The sequence below is a fragment of the Gadus chalcogrammus genome, chromosome 4 (assembly GCF_026213295.1).
Source record: "Gadus chalcogrammus isolate NIFS_2021 chromosome 4, NIFS_Gcha_1.0, whole genome shotgun sequence".
Lineage (NCBI taxonomy): Eukaryota > Metazoa > Chordata > Actinopteri > Gadiformes > Gadidae > Gadus > Gadus chalcogrammus.
The window spans coordinates 23,737,208-23,764,241 of record NC_079415.1 but is presented as its reverse complement, the minus strand read 5'-3'; the positions used below and the strand labels follow the sequence as shown (position 1 = coordinate 23,764,241).

General features: G+C 44.0%; 2 protein-coding genes across 4 annotated transcripts in view; both read left to right on the top strand.

The window, feature by feature from the left end:
• Positions 1-336: 336 nt before the first annotated feature.
• Positions 337-1,128, top strand: LOC130380938 (transcription elongation factor A N-terminal and central domain-containing protein). Its single transcript, XM_056588367.1, is given in 1 exon segment — positions 337-1,128. A coding segment is annotated over 1 exon segment (792 nt).
• A 1,653-nt stretch (positions 1,129-2,781) lies between these two features.
• Positions 2,782-27,034, top strand: part of LOC130380854 (ras-related protein Rab-9A-like) — a 32,624-nt gene continuing 8,371 nt past the window's right edge. The window contains exons 1-2 of one of the 3 annotated variants that reach the window (XM_056588227.1): positions 2,782-3,004; positions 17,605-26,792. In XM_056588227.1, the coding sequence (XP_056444202.1) occupies positions 22,547-23,752 (1,206 nt within the window). In that variant the 5' untranslated portion in view covers positions 2,782-3,004; positions 17,605-22,546 and the 3' untranslated portion in view covers positions 23,753-26,792. Of the gene's footprint in view, positions 3,005-16,320; positions 17,351-17,604; positions 26,793-27,034 lie in introns of those variants that run through there. The other 2 variants (XM_056588228.1, XM_056588229.1) reach the window with 2 other exon arrangements.

The window sequence follows — 27,034 nt, the reverse complement described above, 5'->3', positions numbered from 1 at the left end:
ACAGAAAGTAACCTGGGTTACAATATGAAAACATGGCCACTTACAAGAGAGTCCGTTTCTTACCGGCAAACAAATACCCTGCGAAATAAGGTAATAATATACCACATGTACCATGTGACCCACAGGTTTTAAAGTACCACTATACTATATGTTTTATTGTTTGTTATCCCGCATTATGCTTGACGCATTCTGTAACAATGGACTGAACTTTAAGATTGTTTGTACATTACATTCAACATAATATTTTCTACTTTTCAGTGTGCAACAAAGTTAATAATTTTGTTCGACTGCCATAAAAAGCCATCAATGTATCTATTAATTCTCCTCGACACACAAATGGATACAAAAGAGCAGATAAGGCACTGTGCTTTTCAGATCCGAAAGCTGAACACTGAGGGGTCTTATGGGGCCATGACGGCCCTCCTCCGAGAACTTGACGGGCCATCAGTCCCGGTGGCCCTCCTACAGGCTACATACATTGTCGATGAAAAACCACTCGCTCTGATGACGGAGCCACCTCACCAACCCCCTCCAGAGAAGACCCACCCAACGCCCACAGCAGATGACCCCTGTGCATCCGGCCATCTTCCAGGCGTCCGGGCCAAATGCCTCCAGCTTCTCCTCACGGCCCTGTACTCCCAGGGGCCCCCCGACCGGCCACAGGAGGAGGACGAGGGCCTCGCCAGGGACATCGAGGGCCACATCCATGTGCTCTGTGGGGCCAGCCTGCTGAAATACAAAGCCTGCGTGCGGAGCAGGGCAGCCAACCTCAGGACGTAACCCCACCTCCGCAGGGGCCTCCTGGAGTGCTCCCTGCAGCCCCGAGAGCCGGCCAACATGACCTCCCAGGGGATGGCCGGCCCGGACCTGCGGCGCTTGAGGCGGGAGTACGCGGTGCGGGCCGTGAGCGAGCGCCAGCTCCCCTAGCCCCCCGAGGGGACCCCCACGCAGAAGCTGCGGTGCCGGCGCTGTGAGGCCTCGGACTGCTGGGTGAGCCAGCTGTCCCGAGGGACACTCTTCCTGCCTGGCTGGGTGAAACCTGGGGGCCCGGACCACGACGGCGTGACCTTTGTGACCTGCAGTGTGTGCGGGGGGCAGTGGTACCACAGTGGGTGGGTGTGTCTCTGAGCCCAAAGAGACCTGGCTGTTGTAAATGGACTCACCATACTTTTTGATATTTAGCGCAGTAAAATAAAGAAGTATATGGTCATTATACTGTGCTCATTAGAACATTTCTAAAGTGCACTGTTAAAGTACTCTCTTTTTCAGTCTTCAGCCGATTAATGATCAAATAATTCTTATTTTCTTGCAAAAAAAATATATTGGGCGTCCCTCCGCCGACTTGGTCACCATCTTTGATCCACTTTTGAGTCCCCCGACCTGCAGAAACTTTATCCTAGGGTCAGAGACAGGTATAGGAGACAAACTCAGGAACACAAAAGACAATGATCTTACATTCACATTTGCATTTAGCAGACGCTTTTATCCAAAGCGACAAAAAATAGGTACATTTGTCAGAAGAAGGAGAAACAACCATATTTATCGTTGTCTGTACAGTAAGGATGTTCATAGAACCAAACGCCAAGCACCAACAATCGCTCGGTTAACCCATTCCCATATACTCGGATAAGATGTGGATATGGATATGATGTGGCGGTGAGAGCCTCTTGGTCAGTTACTCCGTGTCAGTTACTCCATACAGGAAATAGGTGTTGGCAGTTGCAGCTCAGACTACTGATCCACTCATCAGTCCAGTGGGGGGGCGGTAAGCCCTAATGCTGGTCTAGGACCACCAATCAACAAGAACATTCCCCCCCTGGTCTTCGACCTAGGTGGTCTTCAATAGGTCAGGCAGCCATGGGGCTCAAGGTATACGATGCACCCTGGTTGGTAAGACAACACATGCTATATTGTTTGAATACAGCATGCACAAGCAAAGTATGAGACACACACATACACACTAACCCATTCATGTGGAGCAGGGAGACATGTGATGGGGAGGATTGGTGGAGCATGTGAGTCGCTCATCTGACCCTAATGCTCCTCGTGCTCCGCAGTCTCCCGAATACAATTCCTTTTAGTCGTAACACGTTTTGTGTTACTTTTATGTTTTATGTTACATTTTTAATTACTTTACATGTTTTGTGTCTCCCCCCCCCCCCCCACACACACACACACACATTTTTCAACATTATCATGTTGAGATGTCAATGTTATTTTATAACTTTTGAGATCTGTTTTTGAAGCAGACCCATGCATCAATTGTTGTATCCACTATGTGGCTCCAAGGTGGAGCTGACTGGAATTTGGCTTTAGTTTTATATATAATCTTGTTTTGAACGAGGCCAACAATCTGTGCATGTTGTGATATTTAATAACACTATTGTTATTGTTGTATAATTACTCTCACATGAAGTGTAAAATGTAATAATTATTAAAAAAAAAGATCCTTTTGGGGCCAAACTTAGCCTTTTGATTTAAAGCTTTATATCAAGGGAAAATAAAATAAGGCTTACGTTGCCTGAAAACACAACTATTGAGATATTGATTAAGTGGCATCTTAACTGACATCAGACATGTCTGTCAAATGTCAAGTTCTCCAACCTGCCAGCTCTTTTAGTGAAAGGTCATGGCTCTCTCTCTCATACAACCACACACAGTTACATTCGTACACATCCCAACCCACCACACCAGGATACGTCTCCACTGATACTGTGGCACCGCGGAGGCTCAGAGCGCATGACGCCGGGGGAGGAGGCGCACGCCGGGTCATATGAGCGTCATCAGGGGGACCGCGGAGAGCCAGTCCCACGGAGGAGAGCCAGTCCCACGGCACGGTGGAGTGGAGCCAGTCCCACGGCACAGTGGAGTGGAGCCAGTCCCACGGCACGGTGGAGTGGAGTCAGTCCCTCCGAGGAGAGCGCCGCTGCACCGCTGCACCGCCTACCCACCGGGCCGCTTCCTCGGAGAGATGGAGGTCCACTCGTGACCGCCGACTCCAGAGGTAGGATTACATTTCGGGACCATTAGTCTTGAGGTAACGATTTGGCGAACTTGCAAAGACGCGGTTTGTAAGGGGACATGAACAGTGAGCCAATCTGGCCGTATATTTGTATATATTTTATGTCTGTGGTTATTTAGGTTGTCATTTTTCGCCTGACCGTTCATAATCCACCATGCAGCCGAGTGAGCCGACTCTGGTTCGACGGCTGCCCCCTTGTCAATCACACCTAGTTTGTAGTGTTTCTTGCCAGAAGTGTTCAGTCACACAGCCGGTTTGATTGTGGTCGACGGAAAGTGCATGAAACAGCGTGAAACCATTTCCTCAAGTGTCCCGTATTCAATGTGTAGCGGCGTGTGTGTGCATGCATGCGTCACGTGTGTGGGGGGTCAGGAATGTTTAGACCCATGCATTTACGTCTCTCTGGAAGAATTAAATGGCGCATGATGGTTACTACTAGCCTGGTCCTACGAGACCATCGTACATAATTTAATTTGTACAGAAGGTCTGGAACTGCTCAATTGATAAAAAGTTCACTCACTTGGAGGGGGGTGGCTGAAGAAGTTTTAAAGGTCCCATGACATGAAAATCTCACTTTGTGAGGTTTTCTAACATAAATATGAGTTCCCCTAGCCTGCCTATGGTCCCCCAGTGGCTACAACTTGCGTTTGGTGTAAAACTAGCACTAGCTGTTCTGCTCGCCTTTGAAAAAACGGAGGCTCAAGCGCGCTGATTTGGAATGTCTGTGTGCATGCAGGGACGCTGGAAGTAATTCACAGTTGGGGGGGCTGAGAAACGTTCCGATGACGGGGGGGGGGGGGGGGTTGAAAACATCACTTCAGTGATGGTTTCATTCCGTCTATACGAGCAGGTGTGCGCCTTTTGTGAATCAAATCATGCTTGTGACATTTATAGTCACAAGTAAAATGACAATAGTATAATAATAGTCTGATATATTTATGTATTTATTTATTTATTTATTTCCACGGGGGTTTTTGCATTTCACATTCAGCCTCTCGCCACCAGGGGGGGCTGCAGCCCCCCCAGCCCCCCCACTTTCAGCGTCCATGTGTGCATGACGTCATCAGGAATCTCAGCTCCTCCCCTTACTCTGCCTGTCCCGCCCAGAGACGTTGGCCCACCAATGAGACTCGACCGTGCGAGCGCCACATGTGTGTGTGTGTGAATACACACGGTGTAACGCAAGTGTTTCTTGTCGGCGTGTCTTGTATTTCCACAATGAGACTGTCGTGGGGGTTATCTGAGCCATGGTTGAGAAGGAATTGGGGGAAAGGAACTTTGGTTTGACTCGCTGAAGTACATGAACTGCGACATGCCGCCGGTTGCCGCGAGGCACCATCGCCCGTCAGCGGGCAGCCGGCAGCGCGCGGTTCAGTCGACTTCAGGTTGATGTGAAAGTGGAAGAACCAGAGACGTTGCAGAACCCGACAAAGTCGTTTGTGATTCATAATATCGTCTGGAGGCGCACACAATATGTTATATGATATAGATATCTATGTATTATATGATATTATTTAGATATAGAGCTCTAGGACTGTAACGCAAGTGTTGTACACTTCCTTGATATTTGGATAACCGTTCTGCTGTTGGTGTGATGGCGCAAACACGTCGGACTCTCGTCTCTGGTATTTCTACAACGAGACTCGTATTGGGGGTTATCTCAGCCAAGGTTGAGAATGAATTGGGGGGAAGGAACTTTGGCTTTGACTCCCTCAAGAACATGAACCACGACAAGGATCAGCGCTTATGCACCTCCGCCTCCGGCGGTGGTCCCTCAGTGGGGCTCAAGCGGGAGACATTCGCCGCCAACAATCCCTTTCTCCTCCATGTCGTGGATCATGTTCTTGAGGGAGTCAAAGCCAAAGTTCCTTCCCCCCAATTCATTCTCAACCTTTGCTGAGATAACCCACAATACGAGTCTCGTTGTAGAAATACCAGAGACGAGAGTCCGACGTGTTATGCGCCATCACGCCAACAGCAGAACGGTTATCCAAATAACAAGGAAGTGTAGGCCTACAACACTTGCGTTACAGTCCTGGAGCTCTATATCTAAATAATATCATATAATACATAGATATCTATATCATATAACATATTGTGTGCGCCTCCAGACGATATTATGAATCACAAACGACTTTGTCGGGTTCTGCAACGTCTCTGGTTCTTCCACTTTCACATCAACCTGAAGTCGACTGAACCGCGCGCTGCCTGCTGCCGGCTGCCCGCTGCCGGGCGATGGTGCCTCGCGGCAACCGGCGGCATGTCGAAGTTCATGTACTTCAGCGAGTCAAACCAAAGTTCCTTTCCCCCAATTCCTTCTCAACCATGGCTCAGATAACCCCCACGACAGTCTCGTTGTGGAAATACAAGACACGTCAAAGAACCGACAAGAAACACTTGCGTTTCAGTGTGTGTATTCACATTGATGTGGACGTTGAAGAACCAGGAACGTCGGAGAACCCAACGCGGTCGTTTGAGATTCATAATATCGGCTCACACAGCTTTTGGCCGTGATAATATATAATATATGATATAGATATCTGTGTAGGCTATATGATAATATTTAGATATAGAGCTCCAGGACTCCCGTGTGTTCTAGAATATTTACAGAACACGGCTAAAGGCTGTGTGCGCCTGCCATTGCGATACATCCACTGTTAACAGAGCGCATGGTACCGCACGTGGCTGCAAGCTGCTCAGGGCCACACCCCCACCCTCCTCCTTGACACGCCCACCGAAACAGCGCATTTGTGGGAAGCTCAATGTGCGACTTGCTCGGAGTGGCTGTAACTCTGCACCACGGCTGAATTTCGGGAACGTCTTTGAATACTGTGTTAGTTGCCCACTAATACTTACATTAAAGAATGCATAAAATAGCATGTCATGGGACCTTTAAAATGATTGGATCTGCCCAGTGCCACTCTGGATCTGCCATAACCAATCGCATAGCGTTTGGTCGTGACGTATTGTCTTGCGACGGGACCGGCTCCTTCACCACTAACGGAGCCAGCTGGAAAATCAAACTTTTCCCGAACCCGGTGGGGGGAAGCGCCACAACCTCATGGTCACCAACAAAACTCTGCAAAGCTTGTTCTTGCTCCGGCTTTAATTGACCGCGGTGAAGTTAGTTTTAGGTTGGATATTCGACGGATATTCAGTCCAGTTCCAGCCGCGACTTCACGGAGATTTGCCCGGCAATACCTGCAGGAGAACGGTTACCACACCTCGCAGAGCCTCGCGGTGAATCGCTGGAAACTGATTTAGGGACCGTCAATAAATTACTTCACGTAAATATATCAATACAAAGTACTTGCAGTTTTTTCAATAGCTTCCATGCCATGTGACCCAGTGACTCCAAACCAGTGTCTAATTGTATTATTAAACCCTAAGAATAAGACACACCACTTGTTATGGTATTTTAGTGCTTCCTCTATTTTATATGAATAGTAATATGCAGGAATTATCATATTTCTTTCAATAGCTTCCATGCCATGTGACCCAGCGACTCCAAACCAGTATCCAATTGTAGAAATAAACCCTACGAAAAGGAGACACTACTTTTTATGTTATTTTAGTGCTTCCTCTATTTTATATGAATATTAATATGCTGGAATTATCATATTTCTTTCAATAGCTTCCATGCCATGTGACCCAGTGACTCCAAACCAGTATTCAATTGTAGAACTCAACTCTGAGAATAGGACACACTAGGGCTGTGCAATTAATCGAATTTCGATCGCGATATCGATTTTGGGGTCAAACGATCTCCAAACTCGTATAATCGAGTTGAAACGATTAATTTGACATTTTCCGTTTTACAGTAGGCCTAGAGAGTTTATGAAAGAGACGCGCATGCGAAAGCATTCAACGCGGCAAGAGGGAGTACAATCTAACAGGCGTGCTGCATCAGGAAGTATGCCGTTGGCAGGAGGCGGGACATGCCAGTGAACCGCCAATCAGCAGCATCGACTGTTGACAGACATGTTGGAGTCGACCTACCGTGTGGAATATTAAAGTTTCAGTAACGTTACAGTACTAGCCGCGTTTACATGGACACATCTATGCCGCATAGATTTCTATGCGGCATAGAAAATGGTCAGATATACGCCTCATTCGGAATACAATTATCTGTTCGGCATAGATTCTATGCCGAATAAAATAGGTGGTGTAGTCCGTTTTAAATCGCCATGTATACACTTATTCCGCATAGATTGGGGTTTAATTTAGAGCAGCCGCAGTAGTTCACTGAGCTCCGTCTGTACTTTTAAGCACACCGAACTTTACCGCTGTCAAGGAAAGTGGATTTATTGCCTGATTCACGTCTTTGTTATCACTCCGTAAAAGTAGTCCGGTAAGCGTGTCCGGTTGTTAAGCGACGGGACATGGGTGTTTATTAATGAGGTGTCCGCGCGCGTCCGAGATAACTGTAAATTAGTAGGCTTCTACTAGTACTTTTGCAGGCTGAATGTTAAAATACTTCTTAACTTAGAGAGATGGCAGCTGCAGTAGGACCTTCGAGGATTCCTGGTCACTAAATTCCCGTAAGACCACTCTCTCCCACCAGTCTTGGCTGCGGACTCGCATCCAATTCCTCTTGTTTGCGGCGGAGCATAGGGTAAATATAAAGTTCTGACGAGAAATTGACGTTGCTGCGCTGTCCTCCTCCTTCTTAATTGAAGGAGCAGGCAGAGAAAAGCTCTCTCCTTCTGTGCTTTCATTAAAATCAAATTTAAAATCCCCGATAGTGATAAGACATCCATTATGTCGCCGCCGGTCCAGAGACGTGTCAGGTGTGCGCGAGAGACATAACGGACACTTTTGTTACTGCCATGTATACAGTACATTCGGAACACATTTTAGGAACAGATCTATGCCGCATAGAAATCTATGCGGCATAGATCTGCCATGTAAACGCGGCTAGTTTGATGAACGATAACAAGCTCCTATAGCAGACTTTAACTAAGAGTTCTTTAAGGCAGAACTGCCAAGTACATCTTGTATATGTATTTCTGTTTAACAACAATATGATTTTTATTAGCCATGTGTTTGTTATGGCTTTGTGACTTTTAACTTTGCTATGGAGAAATGCTGGGACCGTTGTTCTCTAGACATTAAATAGGGAATGTATTATTTCAGTCGAGTCATTCGTCAGTGCATTTGGCTGAATACATTGTATTCATGAAATGTTTTATAAAAATCAAATGTTAGATTCAGAATGTTCTGGCACACAGTACACTTACACACGAAAAAGGTTTTATTTTGGATACTTACACTTGTTTCTATGTTATAATTGATTGTGTCAATAAATGCATGTTTTCAAACTCAAAAATAATCGTTTGAATAATCGTGATATCAATATTGACCAAAATAATCGTGATTATGATTTTTCCCATAATCGAGCAGCCCTAGGACACACAACTTTTTATGGTATTTTAGTGCTTCCTCTATTTTATATGAATATTAATATGCAGGAATTATCATATTTCTTTCAATAGCTTCCATGCCATGTGTCCCAGCGACTCCAAACCAGTATCCAATTGTAGAACTAAACCCTAAGAAAAGGAAACACCACTTTTTATGGTATTTTAGTTCAGATTCAGATTCAGATTCAGAAGACTTTATTGCCATGACATGTAAACACGTTTGGAATTTGTTTTGGTACAGTGGAGTTCACAACAGGACAGACAAGACAGGACAAGACATTGCAAATGTAAATAAATAATATAATAAATATAGAGTGCCAAAGTGCAGAGAGCTCACGTGATTGGGTACAACAGACCATTTGATCACTGGATCACTGAGTGGGGAGACAGGTCAGGGGGGGGGGGGGGGGGGGCAGTGCATTTAGGAGTCGGATGGCCGTGGGGAAGAAGCTGTACGAATGTCTAGTTTTTAGAGTCTTTAGTGACCGCAACCTCCTGCCTGAAGGGAGCGGAACGAAGAGACCGTGGCTTCCTCTGTTTCATATGAATATTAATATGCAGGAATAAACATATTTCTTTCAATAGCTTCCATGCCATGTGACCCAGTGACACCAAACCAGTATCCAATGTAGAACTCAAACCTGAGAATAGGACACACCACTTTTTATGGTATTTTAGTGCTTCCTCTGTTTCATATGAATATTAATATGCAGGAATTATCATATTTTTTTCAATAGCTTCCATGCCATGTGACCCAGTGACTCCAAACCAGTATCCAATTGTAGAACTAAACCCTAAGAATAGGACACACCACTGTTCATGGTATTTTAGTGCTTCCTTTATTTTATATGAATATTAATAAGCAGGAATTATCATATTTATTTCAATAGCTACCATGCCATGTGACCAAGTGACTCCAAACCAGTATCCAAGGTAGAACTAAACCCTAAGAATAGGACACACCACTGTTCATGGTATGTTAGTGCTTCCTCTATTTTATATGAATATTAATATGCAGGAATTATCATATTTCTTTCAATAGAAATATGATAATTCCTGCATATTAATATTCATATAAAATAGAGGAAGCACTAAAATACAATACAAAGTGGTGTGTCCTATTCTTAGGGTTTACTTTTACAATTGGATACTGGTTTGGAGTCACTGGGTCACATGGCATGGAAGCTATTGAAATAAATATGATAATTCCTGCATATTAATATTCATATAAAATAGAGGAAGCACTAAAATACCATAAAGTGGTGTGTCCTATTCTTAGGGTTTAGTTCTACAATTGGATACTGGTTTGGAGTCACTGGGTCACATGGAAGCTATTGAAAGAAATATGATAGTTCCTGCATATTAATATTCATATAAAATAGAGGAAGCAATAAAATACCATAACAAGTGGTGTTTCTTATTCTTCGGGTTTAATAATACAATAAGATACTGGTTTGGAGTCACTGGGTCACATGAAATAAACTATTGAAAAAAACTGCAAGTATTTTGTATTGATATATTTACGTGAAGTAATTTATTGACGGTCCCTAAATCAGTTTCCAGCGATTCACCGTGAGGCTCTGCGAGGTGCGCTAACCGTTCTCCTGCTGCTATTGTCGGGCAAATCTCTGTGAAGTCGCGGCTGGAACTGGACTGAATATCCGTTGAATATTCAACCTAAAACTAAATGCACCCCGGCCTTTAATTGATCGTTTTTCGGCAGCGATCCCACAACAGACCGAATAGCTTCTCTCGTATCCTTCTCAAAAGTCTGGTTTCCATGGAACGCATTCATATTAAAGAGGACGTATTATGCTTTTCGACTTTTAGGACCTATAAACGTTGTTATAATGATTGATAGTCATGTTTAACCATACACAAAAAACGATGTAGATTTTCGGGAAACTCTTCCTCTCATCTGGGCGCTTTCAGCCTTCTCTGTCAACGCTCCGTTTCGTCCTTCTCCGCCCCCTCGCCCCCCTCCTGCCAACCCAATTCTGTTGTGATTGGTTACCTTCCTTGGAGCGCGCGGGCAGATTTGACCAGGCATATGGGGGCTTGGCAGGAGTACGTCTACGTAGATGTCTCCCGGAAATGTGAAGTAAAAAAAGTGGAGGGCCCGGAAAAGTGAATCGCAATCGTTGTCCCGAGTGTTTAGCGCTCTGCACAGCCACCCCAGACTGTCAGCAGGGAATACGTCGAAATGCATGTACGTCATTATTTGACACTTTAGTATGGTTCAAACATGACTATCAATCATTATAACAACGTTTATAAGTCATAAAAGTCGAAAAAGCATAATAGGTCCCCTTTAAGCAGACCCAGACCTGGGGTGTTTCCCAATGTCAAGGAAGCATGCTCAACGGCCGCCCCTTTAAGGACGCTACGTCATAGAACACCGACGAGCACCGTTCAAATGTTGAGGACGGGACTCTCTAAATCGACACTACTTCTCCCGGGGCGGGACTTTACGTCCTACGTCACTCGCTATGGGTGTGCATGTGTGCGCGTAGCCGTCACTCGCGATGGGTGTGCATGTGAGAAAGGTTTTGGCTTTTAGGCCCAATCCCGTTTCTTTGCTCACTGTCTCAACCCTAACCCTCATTGCTACCCCTCATTGCTACCCCTCATTGCTACCCCTCATTGCTACCCCTAACCGATCCCCTACCAAATGGGACAACCCTACCCTGTGACATCATCATGGCCTCCCCGTGCCCCCTAGCCAGTGTTGTATAGTAGCGAAGTAGAAATACTTCGTTACTGTACTTAAGTAGTTTTTTTGGATATTTGTACTTTACTTTACTACTTATATTTCTCTGTACTTTTACTTTTACTTCGCTACATTTTGCGAAGAAAACGGATACTTTTACTTCGCTACATTTCCCTTGAAACCTTTCGTTACAAAATCAACTCATCTTTAGAAAAAAAAAAATTAATCATGAGAGATATGAGAATAACGTCGGGGACTCTGGTAGAACACAGACTGCGAGCCTGTTTGGCGAATCAGCTGTCCCAGCGCACGTTCGCAAAGCCCCCTTGCTTAGTTACGCCTCGTGCCCACTGCACCGTCAGTCAACGGACGTGGGGAGGCGTGGCTGACGGATGGGGGAGTAGTCTTTGCAGAGGCATCCGTCAGCCAATCAAATCGCTTCGCCGGGTTCTTCCCGCTTCTTCCTGCTTGTTGCGAGGCAAGATGACCCGCTTTCCCGCTTTCCAGTATCGTCAGAGCCCGAGTCGCGTCACAGTGCTTAAATTTGCATACGCGATCTGATTGGATGACGGAACCGTCGCTGCCGAAAGAAAAAGTTGAACATTTTTCAACTTTCTGACGGTGGCGAACGCTCCAACTGAACGGACGGATCCACAATGCATTGCGCGTCCGTCCCCATTCAAAGTCAATGGGCAACGGACAACTGACGGAGGTAGTGGGCACGGGGTGTTACTGTTGCTGCGTCGATCAAAACTCCTACGACTGTCAACACACAAATGCATGGCTAGGACGAGGGCAAGGGCTATCAAAATTCTACTATTTGTATCAGGCTGGTTTGTACACGCAGTATTACAACACTATCTTATACACTTCAATACGCTGTATATGTGCCATTTTTGCTACAAAGCTAATTTAAATACCCTTTTTGGGCAGGGACTTAAGTTTTCCGAAAATCCGCGATCCTGGATGACACCAAAATCAATATTAAGTAACGTGTACCAGCGCTTGCGGGATAATAGGTCGGGCTACGATATCTGTCAGTGTCAGTGATTTTTTTTTGGAGTAACTCTGCGACAGCATCCAGATCATGGCAAAATGGACTGCAATATGCAGTGGAAGGATTTTTTCTAAAAAAGATCAACAACGAAGGGGAAACAACAATAATCGAAGCAAAATCATACAGGTCTCAATCAAAAAATTAGAAACTTCATGACCTCAAAATAAATACCACCAGCACAACATTTTAAACTAGTAAGGTTCTTTCACCGCTGGGTAATATTTGTATATAATATTTCAAGCTAGCTAATAACCTATAAAGATTATTTATTCTTATTCCATCTCTGGCGAGGTATCTATCTAGCCAGTTAGTGCTAAGGCATGATTGGACGAGGGCAGTTATAGGGAGGAGTTTCGATAACGGTTACTTGTACTTTTACTTTCAGTACTTAAGTACATTTAATATCAGAAAAGTACTTTTGATACTTAAGTACAGTAAAGATCAGATACTTTAATACTTTTACTTAAGTACTATTCTAAAAGGTGACTTTTACTTTTACTTAAGTAATTTTCCAGTAAGGTATCTGTACTTTTACTTAAGTATGGCTTTTGAGTACTTTATACACCACTGCCCCTAGCAGATAACCAGACCCCTGGTAATGTTACAAGAGACAGACTGGCTGCCATTGTCTCGGGCAACGAGCAAGACCCATTGTAAAGATGTTTAACCTGAAATGGTATTTATATTTTGTAATTGGCATGTTTAAATGAAGTATTAAAAAAAATAATAATAATTACTACTATTTGTCCCTCGTAATATACCTTTATTTTGAATGTCACTTAGCTACATGTTAAAGGTGGTATTAGGGTGCACTCACACTAGGCCATCTGGCCGTGGCCGTTGGCCGTTTTCACACCTAACCGTGCTCAAATGGCCCCATTGTTCTCTGGCCTGCACTCACACTAGGCCATCTGGCCGTGGCCGTTGGCTGTCGCAGCTGTGGCCTGGCCACGGAAGGCTCTTGTACATACGTCATCACGTCGTAACACGTCCTCACCAAGCGTCCGCTGCATGGACCATAATAAAGTCTGCCGCCAGTCAGAGTTTTAACAACAATGGACAACACAGAGAACACACCAACAGTTGAACTGCTTGACGCGATGTTTACCGTTTAATGGGAAAGAAGGCTCGTCGCCTTTATTATGTCCGTGGTCATCGCATTGACTATACGTCATCCAGCTCAGGTTGCATAGCCGTGCGTGTGTGCGTGTCGGCTCATTAGCATCTGTACCGTAGCGGCCCGTGCCGTAGCAGCACACCTCTCCCAAGTGGCCAAATTGGCCCGGCCTGGCCAGAATGGCCACACTCACACTGGCAGATTTGAGCATGGTTAGGCCACGGCCACGGCCAGATGGCCTAGTGTGAGTGCACCCTTAGATAATAATCGGTTATGAACAAGAACACTTTAGAAGAAACACTTTATTTAAATAAGAAACACTGAACCACACATCTAAAAATACACACACACGCATCTAAAAATACACACACACGCACACCTAAAAATACACACACACTCTCTCTCTCAGCTTTTGAGAGAATGGTGGAGAATCAGATCTTCTCAACCATTCCGCCAACTTTGCCTCGCTCTCCTCATGCCTCGCCTGCTCCCTGGCACTCTCCTCTTGGAAGGGGTGTCTGGGGTGGTGGAAGAGGTGCCTGGGGTGGAGGAGCATGAGGGAGAGGTGGGGGGGGGGGCTGGTGGCAGTGGACTCAACGAAGTCCTGAAAGAAAACGAATAAGAAGGAATTAGGAATTATATGCCAGAACTGGTTGATATGGCCATATGTTATGTACAATATATAATAGCTATGTACACAATATAGTACTGCCAAAAAATACATTGATTAACCATGTAATATTACTAATATAATATAATATAATATATTAGTATATATAATAATACTTATAGAATATTACTAATATAATATAATATATTAGTATATATAATATTACTTATAGAATATTACTAATATAATATAATATATTAGTATAAATCTTATTTTTAACCTGGAGTCACTAGAACATGGAAGATCTGGATATCATACGACATGATATGCAGCCCGGTCTGCAGAGCCCGGTCGACGGCCGGGCTGCAGAGCCCGGTCGATGGCCGGGCTGCCGGCCGAGAACCGGGGTCGGGCGGCCCGCGAAAGTCGGCCTCGCGATCTTCCGCGAAAGTCGGCCGCGGACTTTCGCGATCTTCCGAGAGTCCATGGCCGGGCTTCAAAGCCCGTGGCCGGGCTGCAGAGTATAATTAATAAAATAATGACTAGTTAATTACAGAGAAAACACTTACATTTGGGTTTTTCCAATCCTGTCGCATCTTTTCGCCCTCCATCTTGTCTAGGATATTTCTTGATTTTCCGTTTTCTCGCAAGGTATTGTGGGAGCAAGTCACAACTGAAGCGCTTTGAGGGTGCCCATCAAAAATCGCAATTTTGAGGGGATGTTAGCCCTCCCCCTTACCCCTTAAGCTACCTTAAAACTGTATTGGGACATGGCTCCACGGCGCGTGAACGCGCAACAGCGAGGGCTAGGGCTGAGATTTTCCATGTAGCAAAGGAATGAGATTCGCCCTTAGTGTCTATGGGTTGGTAATAACGGTTCTGATGGAAAAGTGGTATTTTATTTCCATAATCTTTGTTCAGTGAACGCATAAACCCGTTTGTTAGTTAGCAGTTAAACAAAAGTCGATCTCTTTGTTTACAGTTTCCAACGACCAACGTTTAAAGACTGATGTTTGGGGGTTCGATTCCCTAGTGATGCAAGGTTTTTTCTTTCATTTTGGACTGCACACACATCGCGAGTGACGGATACGCGCACAATGTACACACATCACTGTCTTTACAATTTCTAGGCAACCGAAGTTTAAAGATTGTCAAGTGGTTAACTCTTGAATCACATGTACAAAGACCTGGGGCCTCATGTACTAAGGTTGCGTACGCACAAAAACGTGGCGTACGTCCTTTTCCACGCTCACGTTCAGATGTACAAAACGTGAAATGACCGTAAAAATGTGCGGTCCCCACGCCAGCTCCAGAGCTGTCGTACGCACGTTTCTACAGCTATTGTTCCTTTGGCGACACTTAGAGGTGACGCTGGGAAACTGGGAAAAAAGGTGAAAACAATGACTCAGAGTGATTTGCACATCAGAGACACACTAATGAACAATTAACACACCTTGCAATTATATGGGTGGCTATAAAAGCATGCGCAATGGATGAAGGGCGCTGGAGACACCGGGGCCGACGGAGGAGACGCCGGGGCCGACGGAGCAATCCGTGCCCTCTCCTTGCTTGTCTATTCAAAAATAAAAAAATTAAGTTAATAAACACGAGTCAAAGTCTTTAATATCCTGGCATCTTTACGCACGACTTGTGTATTGCAAGCAGCCAATTGTATGACCAGTATAATTACATCATTTATGACTTCAGCATATTTACCTTGGGGATGATCGGCGTCCCCTTCCCTCCCACCACTCCGGTGAGAGCCGTGTCATCGATCAAAGCGGCCACTCTCAAATCGAAGGGGGAGAGTTCCCCCACTCCCGTCCCCCCACCTGTTGCGGTCACGCTTCGGCGGTGGGCAGAAACCCTCCGCTTCACCTCCACCTTGAGGTCTGACCACTTTTTTTTAATTTCAGAGTGTGTGCGCTGCTGAGACCCCACTGCATTGACGGCCTCGCAAACACACTCCCACTCACTTCTCTTTTGTTTTGCATTTATCCCTGTTGACAGGGTTCCAATAGCATATGCTTGCGCATTTCTACCTCGTGGAGCAAAATCTCGAGCTCAGACTCCGTGAAGTTTCGTTTTTTGCCTCTGTTCATGGTGCCAGGTGATCGGATTAAGAGGTGAATCTCAGGTCCAGAGGCCTATTTAAATGAAATTGCATATTTAAATGAGGGCGTGGACAGGGAGGAGTTTGGCACCTCGGCATGTGCGCTCAATTCCACGTTGATCGAGATGTACAAAAGAAACGTGCTTGGATCCATGCGTTCGCACACTTTGATACATCTGAATTTATTTGTGCGTAAGACAGTTTCTGGGTTTTGGCGTACGCCAAGTTTCAGTATGAAATCCACGCAAGTCTTAGTACATGAGGCCCCTGATGGGTTAGTGGTCAGAGAACAACTCATTAACGCGGGGATAAGGGGTTCGATTCCTTAATGAAGCTAGCTTTTTTCTTTCATATTAGACTGGATGTTTGTATGCCATTTTGCGTAACTTGTAGTTTATGATGAAGAAATGTTATTGGGGTTAAGGTTAGGTTAGGGTAAGGGTAAGACACAGTGTTTTTGCAACACAATATTTCTTACAATAACACAAAGTCCAAAGTTTTGATGACTCCAGTAGGAAACTTAAGATACCTAGAGAAATGCGTGAGTGCTCACAAAACATCAACAAGTCAGCAGTGTGGTACAGGGTGATCATTTCTGATATACAGTACAAAAGCTGAAACTATTAGCCAGGAGTGGGAAAGATGCAGACACAGACGTGGGAAGCAATAAGACACACCAACACACAGTTGCCTGTTGCAAAATGGTTCAGAGTTTAATAGAAATAGTTAGGGTTAGCTAGGGATTTTTTTTCGAAGAACAGAGAACAGTACACACTGTGCACCCCACTGCCGAGCTCCATGGCATCCTTCCCCACTTCGTCACTTCATACCTGCTATGGCGTTATCTGGTATGGCTATAGTCTAATGTTAGCTTAGCTCGTGTTGTTTTGTCATGTTAATCGCTAGTAATAGTAAGTCATTTGTAGAAATATAGACTATCATCACAGACTGTAGGAATGTCCCCCACCCTCCATTGCGAACGACATGACGCTCGTAATCCTGTAGTGCAAGGGAGTTCGTGCACAGATCCCGGAGACAAACGGCTACGCGCACCCATAGCGATTGACATAGGACGTAAAGTCCCGCCCCGGGCGAAGTGGCGTCGATTTAGAGAGTCCCTGTTGAGGACACTCGAAAGCCGCGCCATTTTTGCGTCCTTTGTTTTTGAGAATTCCGAGATTTTTTAAGGATGCATCGCTGCATCCTAGACGAGCCCTAACTACCCACAATCCTCTGCGTTCACACGCTGCACGGGATATTAATGAAAATGGCAGAGGGAAAGCAGTGCACGTTCAAATGTAAGTTATATTAAAGTTTTCAGAAATATTTTGTGCCGTATTGGTTTCTATAGATTCATCATGTTAATGCAAGTAATCAAGCTTAAAGACCTGTCCCCCTTTTCAAACATTTTTACTTAATGATACGTTGCTATATTTTGCATGGACGTAGCTGGTGTTAAACACCACTGTGTCACCAATGTAAATTTACTCGCTCACAAGATTACATTATTTATGTATACCTTCTTTTTTCTTTTTTCTATCTTTTTTCTTAGGGTCAGCCCAGCAAACGGAGGCTTTTGTGCACCTTAGGGTGGCGCACAAACATGTTGTCAAATAAATGCACCACCGATCATTTGCAATGTTTGTAATTTGTATTGAACGTATATAATTGTATTATATATAATATACTTATGTGTTCAAAGCACTGGTAGATTGTAGGTATATATGAATGAATGAATCAGATCAGTTAAATAATATATCCAAATAAATACATGTTTATCATCACTTTCTTTGTCTTTTTCCCCTGCATAATAGTAATCAACCATACTGTAAATGTGATGCATGAATTAAGTTCTCAGACAATTTCACTTGGTTTTATAAAAATTGAATGGAATTTCTAATAAAGACGATTCGATCAACCGCAACAAAGCTTTTGTGACTTCCTCAAAGAGGGAATTCCATGCGAAGGAGACATGACCGCATTCATAACAGGTAAAAGTCAAATAAATATCGCTTGATTGCTGCCATGTTTTATTCATAAGCGCACATGTGTTTACAAGCGCAAACGCAGTATTAAAAATCGGAAGCGGAAGCGCTTCCACACTAGCAAGTCATTCCAAAGTCCGAACGCTAGGAAGCACTCGAGCTAGCACTCTAGTCTCATCTTCATAGGACGCGACTAGCAAGGACGCGGGAAACAGCCATAGTACTGAAGTGAAATTGAAATTGAGCAGAAGTAGGTAGGTGGGCGGTGCCAGGCTAGGTTACTACAGGGGAAGAAAAGCCATGGTTTTGCTCTTGCGGGACGAGGCACATGACCGGCTGTGTGTTGGGTGAGGAGGAGAGAGGGGATGACAGAAAACATGACTGCTGCTACGACATTGTTCTTTATGAAGGCAATCTCTATAAGGGTCTGCGGACGAAAAGGTTAATGTCCCAGAATGGCTTTGAGCAATTAAAATACATTGATGCACCATATACATTAAACCCTTTATAATTATGTTCTCAGTCATACCAAGCCCTAAGGGTCAATTGTGTTTTAACCTGTTGAGTATGTATTAGTTACTAGACATTTAGATATGGTTTTGCCTCATGGCATGAGAATCAAACATTTACATTGCCGAAGCGGGTAAATTGCCCTTTCTCTGACCCCCAGTCATACGTTTACATGCACAGCTTAATCTGATTAAGGCCATAGTTCGATTATGCTCCTCCAACTGCAATTGTCTGAGTATACATGGCAGTGAGAAAATCGATTCAAGTATTTCTTTCCCCGGTACGATAGGTGGCGCTGTGCCCATTTCAATTAGTGGTAATAGAGCCAACGGTTGACCTCTTCACGTCACTTCACTAGCAACAACAAACTCAGGCCGCCGCAGCATTCGAGAATGATGTTTTCAGTAGACAGCTGTCAGTTCACTTCGGTGCCATGTCATTTCTCCGACGCTTCATTGTTCCGACCTCTCGGTCGTATGCAGACTCCTCCAGCGGCGGAGCAACGGGAGGAGTCCAGCCGGAGGAGTCTGCATATGGCCGAGAGGACGGAACAATGGAGCGTCGGAGATATGGACCCGAGGTAGGGGTGCGCATGGATATGTGTAACGAGTTAGTAAATCATAACCGTTTAGGAAAAATCAGTACACGAAAACCGTAGAAAAATAAATAAATAAATTACCGCGCCCTGTTTCAATGGGAATCGCGACGGCCCGTACTTTCAACATAAAGTTTACATATTTATAATTTGAAATTCGTCCCAGCCTTTATACCACAGATGCTCTAGGTTCTAGGGTCTAGCACAGTGGTTTTCAAACTGTGGGGCGCCAGAGTTCTTCAGGGGGGGCGCGAAGTGAGAAAAAAATAAACCCGAAAAAAAAACTGAAAGTCGATGATTCAAATCATAAATCGTACTTCAACTGTAGAAGTAACATAACCAGTGACGGCTGGTGGTGATTTTTGGTGGGCGGGCTAACGAATGCATTACATTTATCAATAGGCCTACTTCACAGGGCTCCAGATGCCATGAGGTCACCTTTATATCTTTGTTCATAACTTTCATATAATGTGAATGATTTTTAAACAAGAATAAGGTGTAGAGAAATGCGTGTCTTTATTTGAAGCACAATTATAAATAAAAAGAAAAATAAGGTGTTTAAAGTGCTTCACTGAACTGAAATTGAACATTTCAAACTCAACCATTAAGCAAAATAAAACTTTTTTTTGTGCTTAAGGCGAGACACGGCAGGTGAAATATCGATTTTTTCATGCCCTGGTCAAATTTGAGATTTTGAGCTAGTTTGCCTCTTTAACTTGTTATCTTTCATACTACCGTAAAGAAAACGTCAAAATTACACATTTATGTGTCTGTTTCACTGCATTTAGTTCAGCCGCGGCATCCATTTCGTCCTAAAGAACTAAAGTCGATTCATTGGCTGACGGCGCTTTTCTGCTAACGTGATTCGCTCAGTGCCTCACGTGTTGTCTTTTTGACATTTCCGTGTTAGCTTGCCGCGGGAACTTTAGAAATGCCTCGTCTTACTAAATTGTCCTCTAAAAGAAAGACACAAATGGGTCTAGCAAGATCCACGAGAATTTATCAGCCGGCCGAATTGCCTCATAACCCTCCAGTGAACAGCGCGTCCGGTCGTAAGTTGTTTACTAACCGTGAGGTGAGCGCCACTGACTGCGCGACACAGCAGTGGTTGATTGTCCATGTCTCTCGTCTAAATGAGATGATAAATGATCTTCTGGGTCCTAACTGTGCCGAATCGGATCTGTCAATAAACATTGATAAAAAAAAACAGGGCTTTTGCAGTAGCCTGATTCTGGAGTGCAACCGTTGTAAAGCTGAGGGTGGGTATCGGCGAAGCGTGTATACATCCACACGACTGCAAAGTGAGACCCGCGGAGACGTCGCCTTTGACGTAAATGTGCGAATGGTGCTGTTGGCACACGAGTTGGGCTTGGGTTATGCTGCGCTGAAAAAGATCAGCAAGGTTTTGGGGATCCCTTCCCTTCATTTGAAAACGTACCAGCGACATGACAAAAGAGTTACAGGTAGGCTATGGAAAGATGAGGAATGATTACAGACTTGGATGATAATAATGTAGGTCTAGTAATAATAAATATATGTAGGCTACTGTATTAGGTAAATGTACACATTATTATGGTAGATAGGTATTAACTCTATACACATCCAACATAATTATGTTACACCACTAGTAGTAAACATAATACACCATACAACAGATAATATTATATTAGGCTAATAATACATTATGTTATTCTTTTGATTATGTTATAAAAAAAAAGGACATAATAAAATGAGCAGATGTTGACACAGTGGGCCCTATTTTAACGGTCTGAAACGCAAGTGGGAAGCGCAAAGCGCAAGTAGCTTTGTGGGCGGTTCTACGGCGCTATCGCTATTTTACAGGCGGATAAATGACGCTTGCGCCGCGGCGCAAGTGTCAAAAGGGTTGGTCTGAAGCAGCCTAATTACCCGTAGGTGTGGTTTGGGCGTAACGTGCAACAAACCAATGAGAGTGCCAGCTCCCATCCCCTTTAAGAGCCATGAGCGCATTTGAATCGGACGAGTTGATATTTTGACAGCGCGTCTGCAGTCTCCGAGAATTTCATACTGCAAATGGCTTAGTTTATTGCCAAATAATATGGCCTAATTCACACATGGAATATACTGAGTCCTCAAATAAATTTCGGCAAAGAAAACGTATGATAGGCAATAACATATGATATGCGGTAACTGTGGTTCTATTTAATGATGTACGCAATACATTATAAACATTGTTTCTTATCAGTATTGTATGCTATCCTAATATGCATGTGTCCCCGCGGTAATATACATTGCCATTGATTGTATTATGCGTTACGTGTTTAGTTTGCCCAAGTGAAGGAGTTCAAGTAGCCTACCTCGGGGTCTTGTTCGCGAGTGAGGGAACTATGGAGCGTGAGATTGGCCGGAGAATCGGAGCAGCGGGGGCGGTATTGCGTTCGCTTTACCGTTGTTACGAAAAGAGAGCTGAGCCGCAAGGCAAAGCTCTCGATCTACCGGTCGATCTTCGTTCCTATCCTCACCTATGGTCATGAGGGTTGGGTGATGACCGAAAGGACGAGATAGGGATAGGGTGAGAAGCTCAGCCATCCGTGAGGAACTCGGATTAGAGCCGCTGCTCCTTTACTTAGAAAGGAGTCCGCTGAGGTGGTTCGGGCATCTGGTAAGGATAAGAAATACCATGCAAATTAAATTTAAATGAAGTGAAATTTCGAGGTTGGAAACTGGGCGCCTTACAGAGCACACACGCGCGCCCGCATTCATTCATTCTTTTTAACACTCACTCGCGGTAAAACAATGTTTTTCCCGATCAAATAGGCCTACTCATCAATCCTAAAAGTTATGGGCATGTAGGCCTACACGATGTCTGTGTCAAGAAAATATGTGTTTGCTGTACGGTGTTTGCAGATGCATTGATTTAAAAGTACAACTTATTACCGCTGCATCAGCTGTTCTTTCCCAAATAATTTACCAAGAATGTGCGGCTAGGTAGATGAGAGAAGCAAAGTGTATGCGCGAGGTGCACAAGCAATCCGTATGCATCGCATGCGCATGTATCCATGCGCCCTTAAAATAGCGTCTGAACAACGCGCCACTGACTTTAAACCAGGTATTTCCTGGTCAGTAGCGCAATGGTATTCAGAGACGGCAAAATACCGTTTGCGCCAGAACACACCTCCTCCTTCCGCCGAACCGCCCCTTGCGGCGCATGATCAATCCCTAATTTACCGGCGAGTGGCGCTGGTGGGAAAAGAACGCTTTGCGCCAGTTGTAAACTAGCAACGACACATGCGCCAGTGACTAAGTCACTTGCGCCGGATGCAAGATAGGGCCCAGTGTGTATTTTAATTTTAGTGGCAGAAATTGAGAGGGGACTAGGGTCCTTGCACAAGGCCAGGGAGAGCATCAGGCAGGCGTATGCAGATATGGATCCGGAGGTGGCTGAGTCACTGAGTCAGGATACGGATGCTGTGATAGACATTGGGGTCTCCTTCGATGGGACCTGGCAGAAGCGAGGCTTCACCTCACACTACGGTGTGGGTGTCTGCATTGACATCCTGACAGGTCTCGTTATAGATTACGAGATCCTGTCATCTTACTGCCATGCATGCGCCTGTAAGAACAGTGTGTTGAAAGCAGGAGAAATCAGTGAGGAGGAGTTTGACAGCTGGAAAGAAGGCCACAAGGCTGACTGCGCTAAAAACTTTGCTGGCTCCAGCAAGGCCATGGAGCAGGAGGCTGCCAAAAGGATGTGGGGTAGGTCAGTGAGCCGTCATCAGCTCAGGTACACGGAGATGCTGTCGGATGGAGATAGCTCAGCATTCCGGCAGGTAGTAGAGCTGAAGCCCTACCCGGGTCAGGAGGTCACCAAACTCGAGTGCATTAACCACGCTCACAAAAGAATGGGCACTGCACTCAGAAAGATAAGTGTAGACAATAAATTGGGTGGCAAGGGATCAGGGAAACTCACGGCAAAGAAGTGCAAATCTCTACAAAATTTTTACAGGGGGGCCATTCTAAATAATCAGGGAAACATTGAGGGCATGAAGTCGGAGATATGGGCGGGCCTGCTCCATTGCATGTCTACTGACGAAGTGCCATTGCACAACAGATGCAACCCCCAGTGGTGCTTCTTTAGGAGGGCGGAAGACAACGGAGAGACCCCTGACAGCCACTCGCTTCACTCAAAAAACCATTTGTCTCGGGAAGTGGGTCAGACACTTGTGCCCATTTATCATCGAACGTCAAGTGACAGTCTCCTGCAAAAAATGCAGCATGGGGGCACACAAAATAACAATGAGTGCCTCAATTCAGTTATATGGGCTCGCTGCCCAAAAACAGTGTTTGTGGGGAGAAACAGAGTGGAGGCGGCTGTAAGCATGGCCATATCATCTTTTAATGAGGGTGCGTCAGCCATCCTTAATTTGATGGCCAACCTGTGGCTGGAGAGCACAACAATCACCCTAAACACCATCAGGGAAGCTGACATGCTGAGGGTCACCAAGGCAAATGCCATCCTGTCTCCTCAAACAAAGGGAAAGAGAAAACATGAGAGCAATGAAAGAAAAGTGAAAAGGCACCAGCAAGAACAGGAAGAGGGGGCGAAATATGGTGCAGGGATGGAAATGTAGGCCCAATGTTCTGTATATGCAAATCAATTAATTACCATAGCCCACTTAAACTAGATAAAAAAAATGAATTGCATGTTTTGTGTAATCATTTTGATTTAAGTTATGAACTGGTTCATGATGATACAGTATGTATAAGTTCAAATCTTACCTTATTCACCTGCACAATACCGTATAATTAACCAGCCTGTTACAGCAGTTGTTGGCTTTCTATGGCTGCCATGTTATTAAATTATTTATTTAAATGTTCTTTATATATTCAAAACTGTTATAACGAAGAGCTTGAGCCTTTATTTTGCGTTCTAGTAGATTTTTGCTGTATAAATGTATGAAAATCCCCTATATAAATCTTTAAATGCCGTTTTCTCAAAATGAGTGTTTTTCCATTTTTAGGTGCACATTTCTCAGCCTATGTAGAACCTAGGTACACCCCACTTCCCAGTTTCACACATAGCATTGTTATGAAGACATCTACACATGGATTTATTTATAAATTGTTCCTGGCCAGATTTATGGGTCATTTTACCTGGAAATCATGGCGAAAATAGGGTTTTTAAGGCCATGGATAGTATATTTTGATTTCCCTGGTCATAAAAGCAGATATCCTAAAATCCATGTGAGGATTTTTTGTCATTTGATGTATAAACAAAATAAAAAAAGAATTTTGGTCCTGGCTTTATCCCAGTTTAAAATTCATGCACCGGAAATATATGCAAAAACGTGCATATTTAATGAGATTCCGCCTAATTAGCATAATTAAATATGCAAAATTCAAAGACTTGTAATACATTTTTTTCTTATAATGATGTATGTAATCAACTGGTAAAGTTTCATGGTGATCCCTTGTATTGAAAAATGTTACCCTACTCACCTGCCATGTCTGGCCTTAAAGTATTAAACAATTAAAATGTTGACCGGTCTCCCTTTGCGCAAAATGCGGCTGTGTACGATCACACACTCTTTGGTAGAGACGTCTGTGTCGCGTCAATCATGAAGGACATCTATGTGGCGTTTCCGATGTCAGCAGCTGTCTTTTGCTTTAAGGTGTCGCCTATTATCGCAATGAATTGTGCACATGCCATCTCATTGCTATACGTCGGGTTGATGTTTAATCCATTTTCCTTCATGAGAATAATTTCGGATTTAAATTTGGTGAATGGCAACTCCTCTTTGGCAATGTTGTATGCAACATTAAATTTATCATTTCCGATTCCTTAGAGAACCTTATTGTTGCTGCCTGTCGCTGAAATGCAGCTGGGAGAGGGGCCACTTTCCCTACACACTTGTCACGTCATGTTGGGTTATTTAGACATATGCTTTTTTAATGTTTCGATACGAAACGTTCTTGGCCCGCTTACAAATGCACTATTACCGGCCATATTCTGACTGCACTCTAAAAGCAGTGCGTTCCGTAATGCACTGCGTAATAATAAAAATTTTATGTAAATGAGTCAGCATTTAAATAATTAGTGTGATGTACATCGTTTGGATGATGTGTCCCCAATCTCGTCACTTCCAATTTTTCCTCCAAAGACATTAAAGAAAACCGATTAGAAATTAAATAATCCACTTCGTTCATGTTCATGCTAACGCCCACCATACTGCTACTGTGCTGTGATTGGTCGAAGGTCACTGTGCTGTAGCAACTGTGCTAGCTGGTCCAAGGTCGGCCTTTGGGCTAAACTAATTTAGCCCAAATGGGAAGCATATGAAGGAAGCGTGTCAGGGCACCTGTCAATCAAACGTCAATGGAAGCTTATGCTACTGTGTTTGGGCTAAATGAAATTAGCCCAAATGGGGGCGTGTCACAACACCGGTCAATCACAATAAAATGGCCGCTTACGCTACTGTGCTTGGGCTGAATGACTTTAGCCCAAATGGGAAAGCATATGAAGGGGGCGTGTCACGATACCTGTCAATCAAAATTGAATGGAAGCTACTCCGCTTGGGCTGAATACATTTAGCCCATTCACAGGAAAAAAACCAAGATATATCATATATCCTGGGTTTTTCTGTCACTTTTTGGTGCAGGTGCTGCTTTAGGTTCTACCAACATTTAAAACAATATGTTCTACGGTTTATATTAATATTTTTTCATTTTTACTGTAAAAGGTAGGGAGGGCTTAGCCCTGTTAGCCCATTTATACCAGCCGTCCCTGAACATAACTAAATCAATTTTCAACCGTTTATCTTCGTACAAACCATTTAACAAATCTGCACACTTGTATCTTCAATAATATCTAAACAGAATTTCGATATCATTTAAAATTTCTTCAGAATCACAGTTTTAGTTTCATACCGCTTGGTTTTCAGCTGTTTTCATCTAAGACGTCAGCCCATTCTGATACAGCTACTTCTAGACATCGTAACTCATTCATTTTTCAACCGTTTACCATCGTTCAAACCATTAAACAAATCTACACACTTGTATCTTCAATACTATCTAAACGGAAGTTTGTTTATACTTTTTTCAGAATCACAGTTTTAGTTTCATACCGGCATCGTTTTCAGTTGCTTATAATAATTTAGGTCACCATAGCAACGCCGGTGTGAGTACCAAATGTGATCGGCTGCCAGATCGGTTCGGGGTCCTGCCCTTACTGATGACGTATCGACACGTGATGTATCGACGCAAGCCAACGGCAAAACCCAGAAGTGTTTATAAACGGTGCTCAATCAGTTTTGGCTTTGATTTCATTGAACGGAGCCCGTTCTCTCACAAAGCCATTGGAAACACGTCTTAAAGCACTGATGAATGCATATTTTTATTTTCACATATGTTAAAGTAAGGATTGGCATTGTTAAAGTTAGATATTAAGACAGTATTTTCTAGTTTCTATTAACTGAAAATGAAGAACTTGGGACAGTCATATGATTGATGAGATTTTATTTGCTCATACAAAACAGAATAAATAAGACAATACATTGATACAACTGAGGAACAGCTAAATGTGAATCCATAAAAAACTGCATGTTTAGATCCCATGGTGAATTGAGGATGAATTCATGAATGTGTTCAGATTAGTTTTTCATCCTATTCCTTGAAAATAGATTTTTTAGGGGGGGAGGGGGGGGGGAGAATGCCATCTGAAAGAAGCAGAGGTGTGCAGATGTATTTATCTTGAGACCTTCAACTTCATACAATTAGTCTCGTCAGGGATTTGTATCCATATTTACAACTTAAATGTACCTATGATCTTGGACGGCAGATGTCATCACAGTACCCCCCGTCGTAGCTGTCGGAATATATTCCTTCCAGTTTGCCTCTTTTCCCTGTACCAATAT